Source organism: Nuphar pumila, chromosome 17 (assembly GCF_984573655.1).
Source record: "Nuphar pumila chromosome 17, dmNupPumi1.hap1.1, whole genome shotgun sequence".
Taxonomy (NCBI): Eukaryota; Viridiplantae; Streptophyta; class Magnoliopsida; order Nymphaeales; family Nymphaeaceae; genus Nuphar; species Nuphar pumila.
Window position 1 is genome coordinate 75,591,780 of NC_143265.1, and position 18,627 is coordinate 75,610,406.

The 18,627-nt window shown below is 38.5% G+C and overlaps 2 protein-coding genes across 2 annotated transcripts; one reads left to right on the forward strand and one right to left on the reverse strand.

The window, feature by feature from the left end:
• The first annotated feature begins 1,017 nt into the window (after positions 1-1,017).
• On the forward strand, positions 1,018-2,986 carry LOC149812257 (uncharacterized). The gene is made up of 2 exons (XM_089992603.1): positions 1,018-1,880; positions 2,428-2,986. The coding sequence occupies exons 1-2, from the start codon at positions 1,240-1,242 to the stop codon at positions 2,918-2,920; spliced, it is 1,134 nt and encodes a 377-aa protein (XP_089848729.1). The 5' UTR covers positions 1,018-1,239; the 3' UTR covers positions 2,921-2,986.
• An 8,209-nt stretch (positions 2,987-11,195) lies between these two features.
• On the reverse strand, positions 11,196-16,355 carry LOC149812258 (bifunctional riboflavin biosynthesis protein RIBA 1, chloroplastic-like). Its single transcript, XM_089992604.1, has 8 exons — positions 16,269-16,355; positions 16,064-16,173; positions 15,011-15,377; positions 14,684-14,905; positions 13,900-14,222; positions 12,760-12,889; positions 12,145-12,441; positions 11,196-11,598 (listed from the first exon to the last, which is right to left on the reverse strand). Exons 2-8 carry the CDS (start codon positions 16,117-16,119, stop codon positions 11,350-11,352), a joined length of 1,644 nt encoding a protein of 547 aa, XP_089848730.1. The 5' UTR covers positions 16,120-16,173; positions 16,269-16,355; the 3' UTR covers positions 11,196-11,349.
• Between the last annotated feature and the right edge of the window lie 2,272 nt (positions 16,356-18,627).

The following is an 18,627-nucleotide window of genomic DNA, read 5'->3' on the forward strand; positions in this document are numbered from 1 at the left end:
ACTCTCTCTGCAAAAGGTATTGAATCTCTTGATATATTGCTATTTCTCCCTTTTTTAAGATTTATGTTATGGTTATTATTTTCTTTTATTTTCTTAAATACATTATAACTACTATGTTGACCACGGTTTTAAATCTTGGGCATTATTTATTCCTCTGAATTAGGTCATAAATACAGTCTGGTTCATCTACTCACCTTTTTAAAGAAAAAAAAGGAAAGATTGTGACCTGTGGTCCGGTTGGTTCGACCAACTGGGTCCCACTAGTAAGCCCTAAGTATAAGATGGGTCTACCATGGTAATGTTATTGTGTATATTAATTTATTTATTTATTTTACTTTTCAATATTTGTTAATACTTGAAATATACAACTGTTAATAGCAAATTAAGCAGTTACATTGAAACTCCACTCTTTACACTTCTTTTTATGATACACCAAGATTCGCCAAATCCTCTTCTTGGTCTTTTCTTCTCAATATCTTATTATATTGGGTTTGTATATTAGCAAAATAATAGTTTTTAAATATGAATATTTCCAGCACATCATCATCATCCTTACCACCCCTCAGATTGAAGCTAATTTGAATACACCTCTTTCCAATCAAACCTTCACGTCATTGGTTCATTATAAAACGGTTTCTGAAAGAGCTAGAGAAGATTTTGTTAGCAACGGGGAATGAAATCATACTGTAATTTAAAAGTTTGTTACAAAGTTTTTTTTGAGGAATAACAATTTATATTGCTCATTGAAGAGGATAATAATTTGATTATAGGCTGTTATTACAACAAGAATACAGGGTGGTACGTTTCAAAATTCCCCAACTCCAAAATCGTGATCTGTATCAGGTCAGATTTGAACTGTTCATTCACGAATACGACAATTTCTTATACGAAAAGTACCTTTAAAATACATAAATAAAATAATATAATATATGCATATCACTCCCAACTTTTCTCCAAGAAAATCATTCCATGACAAGAAACGTAGTATGCTAAGATTGAACAGAGGGAGAGAGAGCTGTGAGAGAGAGACAGAAGACGCACAAAAAATGGTTTTATTTTTTAGAGAGAGAGAGAGAGAGCCATGAATTTGGTCTAGTGAGAGAAAGTCGGATAAATTTGCAGTGCGAGAAAGAGATAGAAGTTCTTTCAAAAAGAGAAAGAGACAAAGAAGACGCGCAAAAATGGTTTTACTTTTTACAGAGAGAGAGGATGTGTATGAAGTAGATTTTATGGAGTATCATGCACGCCAGACGGAGATTCCTTGAATTCAAAACTACAAGCCGTTCCTTGCGGCACGTCTTCACCCACTTCTCCATCTCCCCCATAAACGAGAGGCTCTCTGATGAGTTGGGTTTTCCCTTATTTCTTCAGAATCCTGGTTTAGATTTTGACTACCTCACCACCTACCATCTCCTCTTCTTCCGAACAGGTTGGGGTTGTTCTGAGATGAACCCAACGAGCAAAATCCCTGTCAATAGGTGGTGGTTGCAGTCTGATGCAGGACACCGTGAGAGAATGAGTTCACAAGCACCCAATTCTAATCTGTCCCCAAATTCTCCTACAGTTTTCCCCAAAGGCATGACAAAGAAGCCCGATTGTTTGGGTGTGGAAGGAAGGAGTGGGTGTCAAGGTGTGGCCGAAATCAAAGGGGAGTGGCCTTTTGATGAGAGAGATGGGAGGTTTAGGTGGTACATGGCAGAGGAGAAGGAATTGGCGCTCATGATTGCTGAGAAACATGCAGAGCCGCTTCAGAATTGTGACCTCCCAACCCCACATCAGAGGAAGAGTCTGAAGAATTTCATGGGGGAGAGAGAGTGCGACAAGCCCGTTTTACCAATGAAATCTGTTTCACCTGAGCATGACGATCCTTTGTCACAGAGGTTAGTCTGTGTTTTGAATTCCGCCCTGTAGTTCTTTGCTTTGTTTTAGTCAAAATCATGTTTAGCTATTCTTCTGTTTGTTTAAAGGAATTTGTGAGGGAGTGTATATTTTCTTTTATTCATTTTTGTCACGGAGATTAGCTTGCGTTTGAATTCCTCTCTGTAATCTGTTGTTTTATTTCATTTCAAATTATGGGAATCTAGATTTTCTTTTAATGGTAGGATGATTTGAGGAGGAACTCAATCCAAGTTTTGCTCTATATGAGCTACACGTCTGTAAAATTGATATATGTAAATAAAAACCAAGATGGTCTTCTAATTTTCATGAAAAGATAGTCCTGGAAAGAACCCAAATGGGTTCAGCTTATTTCATTTAGAAGATTGAACCATATATGGATTTTGTGTTATATGTTTTTTTTTCTGTTCTGCATGTTCTGAGCATTTCCTTATGAATTTATGTTACATGATTTTTTTCTGTTCTGCGTGTTATGAGCATTTTCTTCTTGTTGTCAAAATTGCTGATACTTTTTGTTATCAACATTGACAGCAAGACTACCCAAACTAAAGTAGAATGTGTGAATGGGCATCCGGATAAGAAATTGGATCTGTTGAAAGCACTCCAACTCTCACAGAAGCGAGCAAGGATGGCAGAGAAGAAAGCCAGTGTTATAAGCATGGAGAAGGAATGTCTGATGAATGTGTATTTCAAGGATTCTGCTCGGCTCTTGGCTTATCAGCAATGGGTGAAGCTACTTGAGCTGGAGATCTGGCAGTTACAATCACATGTTTCTTCTTCTCAGTCCAATGACAGCTGCAGGTGCTCAGATAATTCCATGAACTCCAATCTCAAGGAAGAGAAGATTCGGATTGACAATGATTCGAACAGGGCACAGTATTGGGCTCTTGCCCTGTGTCTAAGTTTGGCGAGTGTGGGGTTTGTACTAACATGGAGCAGAGAGTGGAGATTGAGTGGTCTCTGTCGTGATGACCTACCAAGGGTCGTCATGGCTACATCCTTAATCCAACTTGTAAGAAGTTAGTTGTGAAACTGTTAAATATGCTGCTGTTTGGTTACCTGTGTGGAATCTATCATGTTTATTCTTCTTTCAGGAGCTTTTGTTCAATTATTTCAGTATTAAGATCTCACAGCTTGTTGGTTCTTGGATGGGTTACTAACAGCAAAAAAGTTAAAATGCAACAATTACAGATTCATACCTTCTGTTTTCTTTCTTTTCTGTTTTTTCTTTTCCTGATGCTTAATCGTACGCTGTCCTTCAATATCCGCCCCAAATGCAGGATAATCTCGAGGATGCTCGGTATAAATATATGACTGAAGTAATCATCCATTTTTCTTGTTTGAAATTCCAAGACTGGTTCAAGTTCAAATATCATATCTTCATTTAACAAAAATTAAGACTTCGAAGTCTCAAGATTTATGTATGATAATTATTTATTTCTGAATCCAATGCACAATCGATTAGAGAAGCACAATTTGTTTCTAAATCAGGTGCAAGATCGATGAGAGGCACATTGATAGTTTTTGGTTGTAGTCATAAAATTGATGCTAATTCTTGAGATTGTTTACTATTAGGCCTTCCTGCTGGTGATTGTTTTCATAAGTTGTAGATATGACTAGCTCATAAAAGATGAGTTGTTTATGCTCATGGAACACTTAGCATTTCAATGGAAGGCAAAATTGAGTTGGAGGAAAAAAAAACATGAATGCCATGTGAAACAGATTCCTTTTACCAAGCATGAAATTGGTTCTCCTTCAAGTCAATGTCTCATCTTTGGAATCTTTGAAAGTTAGTAGTTTAGCAGCTCTGATTCACCTATGCTTTATATCATGTGTTTTGGAGCTTTCACAACAATCTTTCACTGGTTAGTTACTGGAAATAGGTGGTCCCTTTTTGTGTTTTCAAACCTGTGGCATGTAGCAGTAGAGTACTCTTGAAGCCTGGATAGGCATTGAAGTCGATGGATATCAAAAGTTAATAATACCTTGGTTGTGCACCCCTTGTCTTAAGGCCAATGCAGCAGTCTGGTAGGCAAGGGGGTGGCTGATGTTAGAATTTGGATCTGGGTGTGCGTAGAGTGATGGAGGAAAGAATATATAGAATAAGGTGATAGGGGAAAATCTGGAAAATAGCCCCCTTCAAGGGGGTTTCCTACTCGGTCATTACCTGCAGTGCATAGGGACTAGGGATTTATAGTTCTTCCTTGGATAGCTATTTTTTCAGTCTTGGATGGAGATTTTAATCTCATCCAATATGTTATCATGGGATTTTAACTCATGCGCTATTTGAGTTAAGAGCCCACCATTGTGTGGCTCTTTGGATTCTAGTGTGAGATCTTATGGTCACACTAGATCCATTATCTCGATCCAACATCTCCCACTTGGTCATGCGGGGCGAACAACCATATTATATCACAATCAGTGTATCATGTATCATATACGGTACTTCATGATAAAACATGCACCCAATAACCCATGCATAATTTCAAGCGCTATATCAATATGTAAGTATGATATTTTCTCACATGTTATGGGTTATTTCCCACATAATCATGTGAACTTTGCATCATTCATATTTAAGTATGAAGTTTTTCACACATGTTATGAGTTACTTTTTACAAAACTATGTACATTTTCTTTCTTTTTAAGTATATGTTTTTCACACGTGCTATAAGTTATTTCCCACATAGTCATATGGTATTTTCATTATCATATAAGACATGACTCTTTTCACATATGGTATGGGTTTAGCTATGACATCATTTTTCATGCTCTAATTTCACGTAACCATATGAGTTTCTCATCATGTCATAATTTAAACAATAACCCTTAATATACAATCCTATATTCAAATAAATACATCATATCGTCGGTATCACATTCATAGTTAGTCATGGGGTTTTTATGACTCTTCTATGACCATCCCATTGGATATCATCATGCACATTAGTGGAGTATAATGGATTTTCGTAACTCATGGATCCATGATAAAGTATGATTTGCAACTATAGCAAATACTTTCACAGTTTCACTTTTTAAGCTTTTATCATAGTTAATACTCTCATTATCCATGTACATCATCATCGCATGCAATATGCGTTAACTATCGTCAAGTTAACCATCACCTCATTTGGATCGATATATATATATATATATATATATATATATATATATATATATATATATATATATATATATATATATTACTAAAAACATGAATAACATTATGTTGTGTACCATGCATATGTTTTTAAAACATGAAAAATACGTATTTGTGCATTCATAAAACAAACCATAAAGAGCGTGACTTATGATGATTATTTATCATCATATGCAAATAAAATATATTCACATGCAATATGTAAAATTATAATTTAGCTCACACTTTTCTAATGCATTACAATTAAGCAATATGTGCATTAAGCTATCACAAACTAAAAGCAATATGTACATGTAACAAAACTTAAGTCCTCAAATCCAAATTGTATCTAAATACAATTTGGATATGCACCAGATCTATATCTAATGAGAGTTGTCATTTTTGTCCCATTACCATTTGGATATGTCAAACATGACATGCTCATTCATTTTTTAAAGCTTTAATCTTATCAAATATGATAATAATCAATTAAACAATAAGAATGACAACATATAAGTTTGGATCTATTATTAGATCCACACAAATATCTATATCCAAATCCATTAAATTTTTATGAATTTATATCCAGACTTGAGATGTTATCATTAAGTCCAACATGATCTATAGAGAAAAAATAGATCTTTATAGAAGCTTAAATAACTCATGCAGAATAATGCATCACAAGAGATTTGACTATAATTCAAATCCATATCCATATGTTTCAAATTCAAATGAATCAACGTCATACATCCAATATTATACTTATTTGAATCGACCAGGACTCATGCAGAATATATTATTAGGTCCAAATATCTGGCTTGATACTATCTAGATCCTTCATATTACTTGAATCAGATCTAGATTCATACAACATATCTGTCAGTATATTTTCATATTCGTCTTTGGATCAAGTATAGATCTATTCTATTAAAGAACCCAATAAGAAATTATCCAAAATATACATGCATCAAACCATACATAATTTTACATAACCAAGTTAAATAAATATCATACTATGAGTTTTGAGTCAAAAGATGATTTTAAACTAGATTTTAATACTTGATCTATATTGAGTTATTTTACTCAACACCCAAAATAACCTCAAAACTCATACATGACTCATTTAGGCATGTTAATAGTGTAAGCATGTTTAATGGTGTTTCATGAATCTAAAAAATATTCAACTGAATTTATCCAGATCCATTCAGGTTTAAGCAACTCAAATATGTATTATTGGATTCAAATAGGTCTATGTCACTTTACTTGATCCAAATATCTGATCCAATGAATCATAGTCTAGTTAAACTTAATCCATTATAGAAAAAAAAATGGTTCAATACTAAGCCATATTAGATCCTTATATTAATATATTCTAAAATATGAATTAACTCAAAAAATATAAAAAAAATAAATTACAATTACATACAGCATTTCACAATCAACAAATAGATGCATGCTAAAAAAACCTCTCATATCCGGATAGAGATCAAATCCAAATTATAACTGGATTCAAAAGTTTTACATGATCCAATCAGGTTTATAAGAAACTATTTGTATCAACTTTATCAAATCCAGATTCAAACATGTTGGGATAAGAGCAAATTTGGGATGCTTTTTTGCAAAATAAAAAAAGTGAGAAGGTAGTTCTGGGCAAAAAAACTACAAACTAGAACCTTAAAAATAGAATTTTCAATTTTTTTGAGTTAAATAAAAATTTTCATGCAGTTTTTTGACATTTTCAGAAAGTTAAATTAGTCAAATCTGGTAAAAAATCATCGACTGCAACCATGTCTCTGATATTTTTCAGAGAACATGCTTGTTTATGGTATTTTCAGAACAGAGCCTTTGTTCGGAGGAAAAAAAATAAGGGCCTTGAACAGAAATATCAAAATGTTTTATAGACCAACTAAGTAAAAATTATTAAACAAATAAAAATAATAAAAATAAAAGAGAGGAATAGAAGTCAACCCTTCAAAAACCCTAATGCCCCCTTTTCTTCTTCTTTCTCTCTCTGTTTCTTCCACAGTATCCTCTGTGGTCGCCGCTGTCGGTTTCGGCACAACTACCCGACAAAGGGGGGTCTCCCCGCCCCTAATGCCGACAGCAACCACCGCCTTCATCTATACTATGCTGCTCCGCCACTCGCCATCTTCGCCCTCCGGCAGCTCCGCTGCCCTTCACCTGAGCACCACCACCACCTTCGTCGTCGCTGAATGCCCAAGTACGGCAGGTGAACATCCCCATCTCCGCTCCTCTCCACAGCATCCGCGACACCCTCCGACGCGACTACGGCCACAAGCTCTGCTGCATCATCCAGTACGAGTTCTGGGGCCACTTGTCAATCTGCTGTTTCATGATGGCACCGCTGGTTTGGAAGCCATGGACGAGGCACATCACTTTCAGGACGTGAAGCAGGAGCACTGCTCCACATATCGATCGATCGATTGATCATCATTATCGATATAAGAGGAAGGGAGGTGCCGGGTTTCCAATCTATTGCTCTCTCTCTCTCCTACTCGATCGTTTTAAAGTCCCCCCTGGGTAGCCGTTTTCCCATCCTTCAATGTGGTTTTTAATCATATTCAATGCGTTATCATGGGCTTTTAGCTCACACTTTATGTGAGTTACGAGCCCACCATTGCGTGGCTCATTGGATTCCAGTATGAGACCCTATGGCCACATTGAATTCATTAGCTGGATTCAACAGCCGAGAGGCTTGGGATGGGCCATACTGAGCTTTGGTTCCTCCACCATCTAGATGATCATAGTGTAAATTGATTATTGGAGGTTATTATTGAGATTGGAGACCTGTGGATATACATGAAAGCTCTGTGATGTCATAGGTTAGCAGATGTTATCTTAAAAGTGTTTCGATAAAGAGCTACTCTTTGGAACTTTGTCAGATATAGCATCTCTCTCTCTCTCTATCTATCTATATATATATAGAGAGAGAGAGATATGGACCCACACTCCATTCCGAGAACCAAGTCGTTAGGGCGAATGTGCCAGCTTGCCGCCGGTTGAGAAGAACGCTTCCCAATAACCGCTTCGGGATACGAGCGGTAGAACTTGAGTCAAGAGTCGTACTCGATTGTTTCTTGGCAGCATATTGTTATCTCAAAGTAGCTTAGAGATTCTAGCTCTAAAAAAGACGAGCATTGTTTTAGTCTTAAAGTGGGTCGGGGTCGCTTCCACATTTTCATCTCCTTGGGCTACGTTTGTTAGGCAAAAATATGATAGTTTACTTGACTCCTTTCTTTTGACGCTCAGTTCAATGTGTCATTCGTCCCTCTTGTTGGAGTGTCGGAAGACACTTTGTTCCTTCAGTGATAGAGATATTAGGTCTGACCATGGTCGCTCATGGCTTCACTGAGCCATGACGAGCAGAGATAGGTTCTCTATTAAGCAAGTTTACCATTCCTTGTTGCCATCCGAGATGGACTGGTTTCCCACTGATTGTATATGGGGTAAGAGACCCACTTCAAGGGCAAAAGCTTTGGCGTGGCTAGTGGCTCTGGATCGTGTTCAAACCCAGATTAATGTCAGGAAACGAGGGCTTCAATTTCTCAGCATGTGTGTTCTTTGCGAGAAGACAGTAGAGGATATGACTCACCTATTTTGGTTTTACCCGATCGTTCTAGACCTATTTTTTCAGACTTGGGGTAAACCGTCTGTTCAAACTCGTTCGAGTTCCGTTATTTGGGACATCTTGCTTGGTCCTATGATTTTTACGATACAAAAAAAATAAAGATTATTGTGGCAGGTATGGTTGGTTTCAGCAAGGTGGGTGATCTAGATCAAAATAAATGACATTTTTTTCAGGGACATCAAATTCAATTTTGAAAGGCTTTGTCAGCAAGTTATGTCTGATATTATTTGGCTCTTAAATTACATAGTAGAGATGATGGAGGGGGGTTAGATCTGCTTGTACTCTGAACTATTATCTAGATTGTGGTCTTATGTTCCTCTCTGTTGGATGTATTTTGGTAATGTTGAATGTTCTCTCTCTCTCTTGAATGGTGAATGCTCTCTCTCTCTCTCTTAATAGCTTTTTGGAAGCGTTCAATATGTGGCCCAACTTTTAAGTAATATTCAGAAATACTCAAACTTTTAGTTTTTTAATAGACTTAATATTTACTTTGGTTGATCTAAGATGCCCAAAGCTTGAAGCCCTCAATTTTGTTATAAGATGTGCATTTTGGGCTGTCAATGGGTTAGGTTTGTTACTGTGTACGCACCCTATCGTGCCCATATCTCCAGGTATGATCATAAAAAATGCTGCTCTGAATTGTATTTGGGTCGACCCTAACCCAAGTTATATGTCGGCCAGTTTAGATCTATGCTTTTTGTCAGAAATCCAGCCTTACCCGAGTATTTTGCATACTTAAGATTTTTAAGTTAAATGGGCCTCTTTGGGGCTTCTATTTTCTCAACCCAACATATGAGATTTGAGCTCCTGTTTGTTAATTGGGCAGGTTCAGGTTCACCATGATGAGTCAGATGCCCAATCCTTTGACAGCCCTAATGAAATTATAGATTCGACCCTTGTGTTGGATCAGCCTCACTAATTTTGTAAAAGTGATCTTTAAAATGAAAGATTTCGAGAAAGAGGAAACTTAAACTAGACCAAAAGCTCCTTGCTCCAAGAATTCAAAAGTGAGAAAATCATCGATTTGATCGAGTATGAACAACATAGTTGATGATAAGGGAGTAAAATTGGTGAAGTAGGTGGTGAGGAAATGCACGCATGCACACTCAAGAGAGAGAGAGAGTGTGTGTGTTTTCCTAATCCATCGTGTAAAACTAGAATTTTCATATGCTAACTTAAGTTGGGTTATAATAAGCCTAGTTATTTAAATGGCAGCTTATTTGATTAGCGGAAACATGCGTAGGGCTGCATTTAGAATTTCAAAATGGTGAGGTGCGTTTTAAAAAAAATATTACCAAAGATTAGGGATGGTGGTGGACCGGGGGGAAAGCGGGGCCCCGCCCCGCCTCGCTCTGTTTGGACCGGGGATGAAGGGTATGAAACAGGGACGAAGGTTAAAATCCATCCCCGTTCGGGGATTGACGTACCCTTTTCCCCGCCCCATCCCTACCACTTTTCCCCGCCCTGCCTCATCCCCGTTTGAACCGGGGATGGAGGACATGAAACGGGGATGAAGGCGGGGGTGGAGGTTAAAATCCATCCCCGCCGGGGATGGAGGTTCTAATCTTGAGGCGGGGCAGGGTTAGAAACCTTGTCCCCTGCCCCGCCCCGCCCCACTGTCATCCCTACCAAAGATAGGTGTCACTATACAATTTTCCCTACTCTTTTAATTAAACTTTTGAACCATATAACCATGTTAAAAACACTGGACTGAATAGTCCTGAACAAACCCAACTGATACCAGGTCATTATTTTGATTAAATTTGCGTTAAAATCAAATAATGGCAATATTTTATCCAAGGATCGAAATAAATTCAGTTAACAAGCTTCAAACTAGATCAGGCAGACCAAGTGGACTGGAATTGGCAAAGAATCAGATGGTTCACCTCTGTTTCTCCCAATTCATCCACAATTTAGTGACATTGAAAATTACAAATGAGAATAGATATCTCAGTTTGTATACTCAAATTGGCCACACGACCTTGATCAAGCAATAATTTCATAGTTGCTGTTTAACTTTGCTCTGCAGTCCATAGTTGGCAAACCCAGCGAATCTACTCAGGAATCACCCGAGTTGACCGGGATCGGACCCCAACTGGGTCACAATTCAGCCGATCCAACCTATTAAATAAATTTTTTTATCATGTATTTTATTATTTTAATGCATAATTCTTATATAAAGTCTCTTGTTACGAAGAATCTAATATAGTTCAATGAAAAAAGTTTATAATCATGAATAATATATGTTTTTGTAACTTAGCTATTGACATATTAGCTTGAAATTTAGTTATTTCCATGTCTTGTTCATATGCTTAAACTATAAAATAGAAAGTCTAGACTAGTCCAAGTCAACGAGTCAACCCACTGACTTGGTGACCCAGTAGGGGTCCGATCCTAGCCCCCAAGTCACGAGTTTGCCAACTATGCTGCAGTCTAGACCATCCAAAGACTTGTCAGATCTAGTAGCTATTACATTCTGGTTGCATCAATTGTATGATTGATTTGTCGATAGAAAGGAATACAGAATTTCTTTCAATTAAGAAACTGAACCATATTTGTTTGCCTTTCCAAACATGGCTCTTCAAAACAAGAATTATACCAATGAAAGATAAGCAGAATACATGTTATCTGAGTGACTACTGACTAGCCATATCTAGAAAGAATATCAGGATAAAGTGACATTGTTGGCACCCGCTGCTTGGGAGGAGCCATTTAGACGGCTGCTGAATTCAGAATCATATACATGCCCCATCTTTGACCCTTTTGTTTCCAAATATCTCCGGTTTTCTGTTGTTATTAGAGACAATAATGGTACTCGGCCTACAATAGTCAAACCATAACCCTTGAGGCCAATATATTTTGCAGGGTTATTAGTCATCAGCCTCATCGACCGAACACCCAAATCTCGCAGAATCTGCAAACCAAACAGACAAGATGCACAGACACCCATATGTTATGTCGAAGCTAAACTGAGTAACATTTCCATATAATGCCCCATCAATGAAATGGGGAATGCAAATCTAGTAAGTGAAATAGAGAAGTATCAGAATAACCAAGAAAAGAAAAAGGGATTTCATATAAGTTGCAGCCAAAATGCTAATAGGCCATAGAAGGCTGTGCTATTGAAAGAAAATGCCAGCATGTTTTTATCAGCTAAAGTGCTAAACAGTTCACTTTTTCAGCATGTAATTCAAGAGGTTAAGATTGTGAATCTTAAGCTTGTCCTGCAACATTTTCAGCTCATAAAGGTGACCTCAGATCTCAAATTTCACATATATCAATTAACGAATGTATATGGCTCCTTCATTCTTGTGAAAATGGAATGCTATGTATCCAAATGCTAGATGTGGTGGCTCTATAGAATTCAAGTATCTTCACCAGAAAGAGAATTACAATAAACTTGGCAGCAATAGACATACAATGATACAAATGAATGAAAAATCAGACAATTATCTATTACCTGTGCACCAATTCCATATTCCCGTGAATCAACTGGCAAACCTAGTTCCTCATTGGCTTCCACTGTATCACGTCCATCGTCCTGGAGGTTATAGGCCCGCAGCTTATGACCAAGCCCAATACCCCTTCCCTCATGTCCACGTAGGTAAACAAGTACACCCCTGCCCTCTTCCTCAATCTGCTGCATTGCAAGTGCTAGTTGGTTCCCACAGTCACATCTTGCAGATCCAAATATGTCCCCAGTAAGACACTCTGAATGGACCCGGACCAGAATGTCTTGTCCATCTCCAATTTCTCCCTGTTCAATAAAATAATGAAACAATATGAGTGTTACGGATCAAACAGGAAGTCAATAAAAAATTAAAATAATATCAAACATGATTCTAAGATTAGTATCATAATGTTCAAGTATGGTGCAGTGGCTAGAGCTGGTTTGATCCAAAGGGAGTCATGGCTCCAGAACTGCTAAACCACTATTCTAAGAGCTTGAACAGTGGTAGGCGGCAGCACTATCTCCCGGAGTTTGGTAAGAAAATATTGTCAAACTATAGTATCCCTTGCACCAGGTGCCACTTATCAGAAATGGGGAAAGAAATTTCTGATTATCATGGCCTACCTTAACAAAGGCGATGTGCTCAATTCCATCCAACTGAGATCGGTAGCAACACGCCTGGAAAGGACCCCACTTTGTAGGTATATGAGCAGCAGATGCTTGCTCCACCAACTTCTCCCTCTTCCTCCTATACCTGATCAAGACATGACCGTGTTACTTGCATTAACACAATTCCATATACCTTTTGATATTCTATTGGTGATTCCTCAGTTGCACATGGTTTTATCAGATAATCCCACTTGAACTGTAATTTAAAAGTAGTTGAAATCATGGTCACAAATATAAGCAAATATTTTGAAAATATCACGATAATATAGCTCTAACCCAAGATTTTCCCAAGATTTATCAACTGAACCTATGTTATCACGAGAAATTGCCTGGCTGAGATAACAGCCCAGACCAATATCTGTGACTATGGTTGTACTCAACTCAAGAGCATGCCCCCTGTCATTCTAAGTTAAACACTTTAACCCCAACTCTTAGCAGAGGCATAAAACAAGTAATTCAACCTGCCTCATCTGTCAGGCCCAAAATACGGTGGAACTTGATGTGGTGAATCCCAAATCTTAAAGCCAAGTCTGCAGGATATGGTTCAAAGAAATGGGTTTCCCAAAAGAAAAGCCTTTCTTTCCCTGAAAATGAACCAAAAGACTTTTGCTTGCTTTGTGAAGCATGTTTGTGTCATGTCAACATACAGTACAAATTTTTCCCTTCCCAAGAAAGCACAGTATCTCTATCATTTCTACCCAAATATCTATGTCACATGGGTGCGGGTGTGTGTGCGGGGGTGGGAGTGCGGCAAAAAAAAAAAAAAATATATATATATATATATATATATATATATATATATATATATATATATATAAAGTCCAAAAAGTTGGACATAAATGACCCTGTGTGCATTGACCGCATCCAGTGCCACACCCACACGCACACCCGCGTTGCGTCGCGTCGACGCGGGTGCGGCACCCAGTTGGCCGAGTCCCTGTGACATAGCCAAATATTTATAAAAATTAAAGGCCTCACAAGAAATAAGCACTGAAAAGTTTCATAAGTCTAGTGAAAAGATAAAACAGAAATTTCCTGCTGTGGTATTTTCAGTCTTTTAGTGCCTAATTTTCCTGACGTAAAATATTTTAGTACCTGATTAAGTCTGCAATTGATATTATCTTCAAGTTCTCCCTTTTTGCAAATTCACGAAGCTTTGGCAATCGGGCCATGGAACCATCATCATCCACAATTTCACAGAGTACCCCAACAGGGTCCAAACCAGCCAGCATAGCAAGATCCACTGATGCCTCTGTATGCCCAGCTCTTTTAAGAACACCACCCTCCCTGTACTTCAGAGGAAAGATATGACCTGGACGGTTGAAATCCTCAGGCTTTGAATAAGGAGCTGCAAGAGCCAAGATGGTTTTTGCTCTATCTTTTGCAGATACCCCAGTAGTTGTACCTTCTTTTGCATCCTACATATAAATACATGAATAAACAACTGAAATAGCTAATGTGTCATGAATAAGAATAGATAAATTTTAAATCTTGAAATACATCATCTGAAAGTATAACTGATTAAATAAAATAAATTACTTGAAATCAAAAGACACAAGCCCTTTCAAGTAAATAATCAGGAAGTTATGTGATCAGTTCTTAAAGATTACAAGAAAGGATAAAAAATATCCTACTTGTAGTTGGTCGAATAAAAGAGATTGAATGAATTCATAAATGAGTGATTAAGTTGAATTCAAGACAACCTTGTAACCTTTGATCAACAAATGACACTCCCATTTATTTCCATCCCTATAATGACTAATGACCACTCTAAACATTTAGTCAACCAGATGCCCTTGGGAATTTGCAAGGTATAATGCACACAATCAGACTCCGCATCATAAAAAACTGATGCATGTATTATGCAGCCAGTACATACCACTGATACCGTGAATGCAGTACAAAGCTTCTCTTCATTTTCCTTACGGGAAACCATTAAAGGAATATCTAATCTCTCCAGGTGTTCTCCCTTCATGGCCACACATACAATTCCAGTTCCATGCTTTACAATAAAGGCCATGGCTTCTGGTGTTACCATGGAGGCTGACATTATGAGATCTCCTTCATTTTCTCGGCTTTCGTCATCTACAATTATTACAAACTGCAAGTTCAAATAGCAGATGTCCAAGGAGTATGGTAAGAATCTCACAGTAAGAACAGAAATTATGAGGGGAAGGGGGGGAAATGTAGCATTGTCAAAGCTAACCTTGCCTTGGCGAATATCCTCAATTGCTTCCTGTATGGAATGGAGCCCTTCTGAAGGGCAATCCAGATTTCCATCAGGGCTGTTGCTCTGCTGTACAAAAAAGTCATCACCATCTAGAACAACACTGGCTTCACCTGATCTAACTTCCAGAGCATTAGTTCGAACTTCATCAATATTTTCTGAAGGCAGACCACCTTGAAAGGAAGGCTCGCCGCCTCCAGTTCTCTGTGCAACAGAAATTCCACCATCACCTTTCCCGCTAAAGCAGATTGCACTCTCCTTTCTGGAGCTCATCAACAATGAGTTCCAAGTTCTTAAATTTCTTGGTAATCGTAGCCCTGTAGCCTCATGTAGTAACTTCTGACCCCTGAGAGAAAAGGGAAAAACAGATGCATGCAATTAAAATAAAGTACAAGAATCCATATTAATGATGCTAAGCATAATCAGCTCATATATATCAGACAACTTTGCATCTCATATAGAGACCTACAGCTGTTTAGTTTCTAAAGATATTCCTAATGATACTATAAATCTTTTCAGCTGCAATATATCCGAAATCACAGGAGATAAACTAAGCAAGAGTATCTCTTCATCTTGTAACTAGAAATCATATTTCCATTTTCTTTGTTACTAAGAAACTATACAAAAGCGACATATCTCCATTATGCTTGGAGTAATGTGCAGTTTCCAGACCATTTATCTCCCAGACTTCCACCTGAGTGCACTCTGGGACGTTTTGGGAGTAATGTGCACTCTGGGACGTTTTGGGAGATAAATGGTATGGAAGCTATACATTACACTCAGTATGCTTGATTTGCTTTAGAGAAACGCCTTTGTTGAAGTGAGAATTGGAACTAACTTCTTAATGAAAATCCTTCCGACTTTGCCAAGAAAACAGATACATATTTTTTCAGATACATCATTTCAAGTTAATGTCAAGCGAAACAGAACGAATTTTGGACCAAATAAAAAAAAACACTCAACCAAGAAATCTCGACTCCGAACAACATTTCTAGATCGAACCAAAGTCATAAAACCGGCCGAGAAGCTTACATCTCCGTTGTGGGGCAAGATACTGTCAAGCAACCCAATCCCCTCGCTGCCGCCATTCGCAATGAGCAGAATCGAGACGTGGGGTTCCTTCAGAACGGGAATCAATCAATCTGCAGAAGAGAGGGAGACGACCCGCAATAAGAAACGAATTACCCATCACAGTATCAACGGATTCACATCAGAATTCGATGGTTAGATGGCGTACCTTCTCTGCAAATGCACAGAGACGCTGAAATGTAGCTGATTGGGGATCCGATGGTGATTATTGTGCACCAATGGTTGAGAGAGAGAGAGAGAGAGAGAGAGAGAGAGAGAGGAGTTGGGTGTGCTATAAATAACCACGAGAACGTTGTGCTTCTCTGACTTGAGTCCCTACCTCACCTCGCTCGTACCACCCACCGATAACGATCGCAGCTCTGACTTGAGTCCCTACCTCACCTCGCTCGTACCACCCACCGATAACGATCGCAGCTCTGACTTGAGTCCCTACCTCACCTCGCTCGTACCACCCACCGATAACGATCGCAGTGCCCTGCAAGAGACGGCTACAATACAAAAGCGAATCAGAAAGTTCGTTCATTGGTTATTAGGAAAGAGTGTTGGGGCACAGGTGGATCAAGGTCGAATCTAGATGGGCCCTTTGGTTGGGTGGCGCTTAAAAGAGACTCGGTTAGATCCGTGTTAGGTTCGGTGGGTTTGGTTCCTTGGTGATTTGGATTTTGTTATTGGTTAGTTTAGGCACAGTTTCTATGGTTCAATTGGCATTGCCTGTCCTTGTGCCGCTTAGGGCTGGTAAATGAACCCAGCAGCTCTTTGCTTGGCTCGGTTCAGCTCGCCTGAAGCTCGTACATGATCGTCAAGTTGGCTTGGCAAGATGAACCATGAGCTGGTCGAATAGCATAACCGAGCCGAGCATGAACAATGGGTGTTCGGCCAGAATACAGGCCCATGCCTCATCTGCTTAGGGCTCATACAAGCTCGGGCTCGGCTCGCACAAGCCATATGAGTTGAGCTGAGCAGTGTCTTGCTGTAAACGAGCAGAGCCCGAACAACCCTTGTTCGGTTTCTTCAGCTAATTTACCAACCCTAGACTGCCACTCGAATTGAGGCCTTCATTTTTATATATGTTTCTGTTTCAGGAGAATGAGTGTGAATCATATCAGGGGTACCCTGGGATGCAACTCATCCATTAGATCAACGGCACGCAATCGCCATATGTTTTTTGCTTTCAGCCATTCATTGGAGATGCCAAAGCATCAATGGTTTTGTGGGTCACATCTGCACCATAAGAAATTGAATTGCAGTGATTTAATGCCGTTCATCGTCAATAGGTGGTCTCCATCCTCTTCTTTTTTACAAAATTCACACTTGAAAATTGAAATCTTAGCTTTTTAGGGTGGGATTGTATGAGAAGTCTATTTTTTAAGGCAAATCTCAGAGTGATAGCTACGTTTGGTAGAGCTTTCTTATGCCAAACCATTTTTAGAATCTTATCCATTTGCTCCTCCTTCCTGATTAGGTTTCAACCCCTCCTTAGCCTTCCATCCTTTCTCTCCTGGCATCATTTATGCTCCACCTCTCTCATGATTTGGGGTGGCAAATGGGTTATGGCATCTGTAAGTTTTAGCTATGGTCGAGTTCATGTCTACCACTTGCTCAACGGTAATGTAAAGCAAATCATTATACAGAATTAACTGGGAATTAAGGGGCAATCGATTTATAAGAAGGCTCTTTGTTATCCCACAGATCAAACCAGAACTCTGTGTCTCTGTCACCCATCTATCTCCCATTCAACTCCATCAATAAGTGCTCCAGCTTCCCACCTGACTCCTCTCAATCCATGCAAAGCCACTACATTCTTTCTAAGAACCTAAATTGACTATTTTTTTCCAAAATATTTGACTTGCACCGCTTCTACCCATGGGCTTTTACTATTGTGACAGAGTTTCCAAGCAGACTTGGCTAAGGAAGCTCTATTAGTATCATCGATAGTTTTAATGCCATGACCTCCTTCCAGCTTCTGCCTACATACATGATGCCAACTCATGGGATGATAGTGCCTATATCCTTCTGACTCATGTCATAGAAACCTTCGTATAATTTGTTTCAGTTTCTTGGATATAGATGTTGAGGGGCGAAAGTTGTCCACTCGTAATATTGGATAAGATTCAAGGATTGATCATATAAGAATAATTCTCGCCGCCAAGACTAGGAGTTTCTCGTGCCACAACTCTACTTGGGATATGAACTTCTCTACTAACTTGGCACACATCTTTTTTTTTTTTTACTTCTCTTTCAATAGAGGAAGGCCCAGGTAAGTGACAGGTAATTTCTTGGATTATCAACCCGTCTATTATTGAATATAGGTTATCTATTATTGAATATGGGTTATCCGAAAGTGTGAAAGGTTGAAGGAAATGAAAATTGTCTTCTTCTTACTAACATGAAGACCCAACTGTTTCTCAAATTTTTTTCATTAACAAGAGGAAATGCATTATCGATTCTCTCTTATCCTGCAGAAAAAAGAGTGTGTCATCACCATAAAAGCTATGGTGTCAAGAGAA

Excerpts from the sequence above, each read along its gene's own strand:
- LOC149812258 (XM_089992604.1), bottom strand. The coding sequence starts at position 16,119 with ATGGCGGCAGCGAGGGGATTGGGTTGCTTGACAGTATCTTGCCCCACA. Across the intron at positions 14,223-14,683 it reads CTGCATTCACGGTATCAGTG|GATGCAAAAGAAGGTACAAC; the intron begins GTATGTACTGGC and ends ATTTATATGTAG. Across the intron at positions 11,599-12,144 it reads AATATGGAATTGGTGCACAG|ATTCTGCGAGATTTGGGTGT; the intron begins GTAATAGATAAT and ends TTTGGTTTGCAG.
- LOC149812257 (XM_089992603.1), top strand. The coding sequence starts at position 1,240 with ATGCACGCCAGACGGAGATTCCTTGAATTCAAAACTACAAGCCGTTCC. Across the intron at positions 1,881-2,427 it reads GACGATCCTTTGTCACAGAG|CAAGACTACCCAAACTAAAG; the intron begins GTTAGTCTGTGT and ends CAACATTGACAG.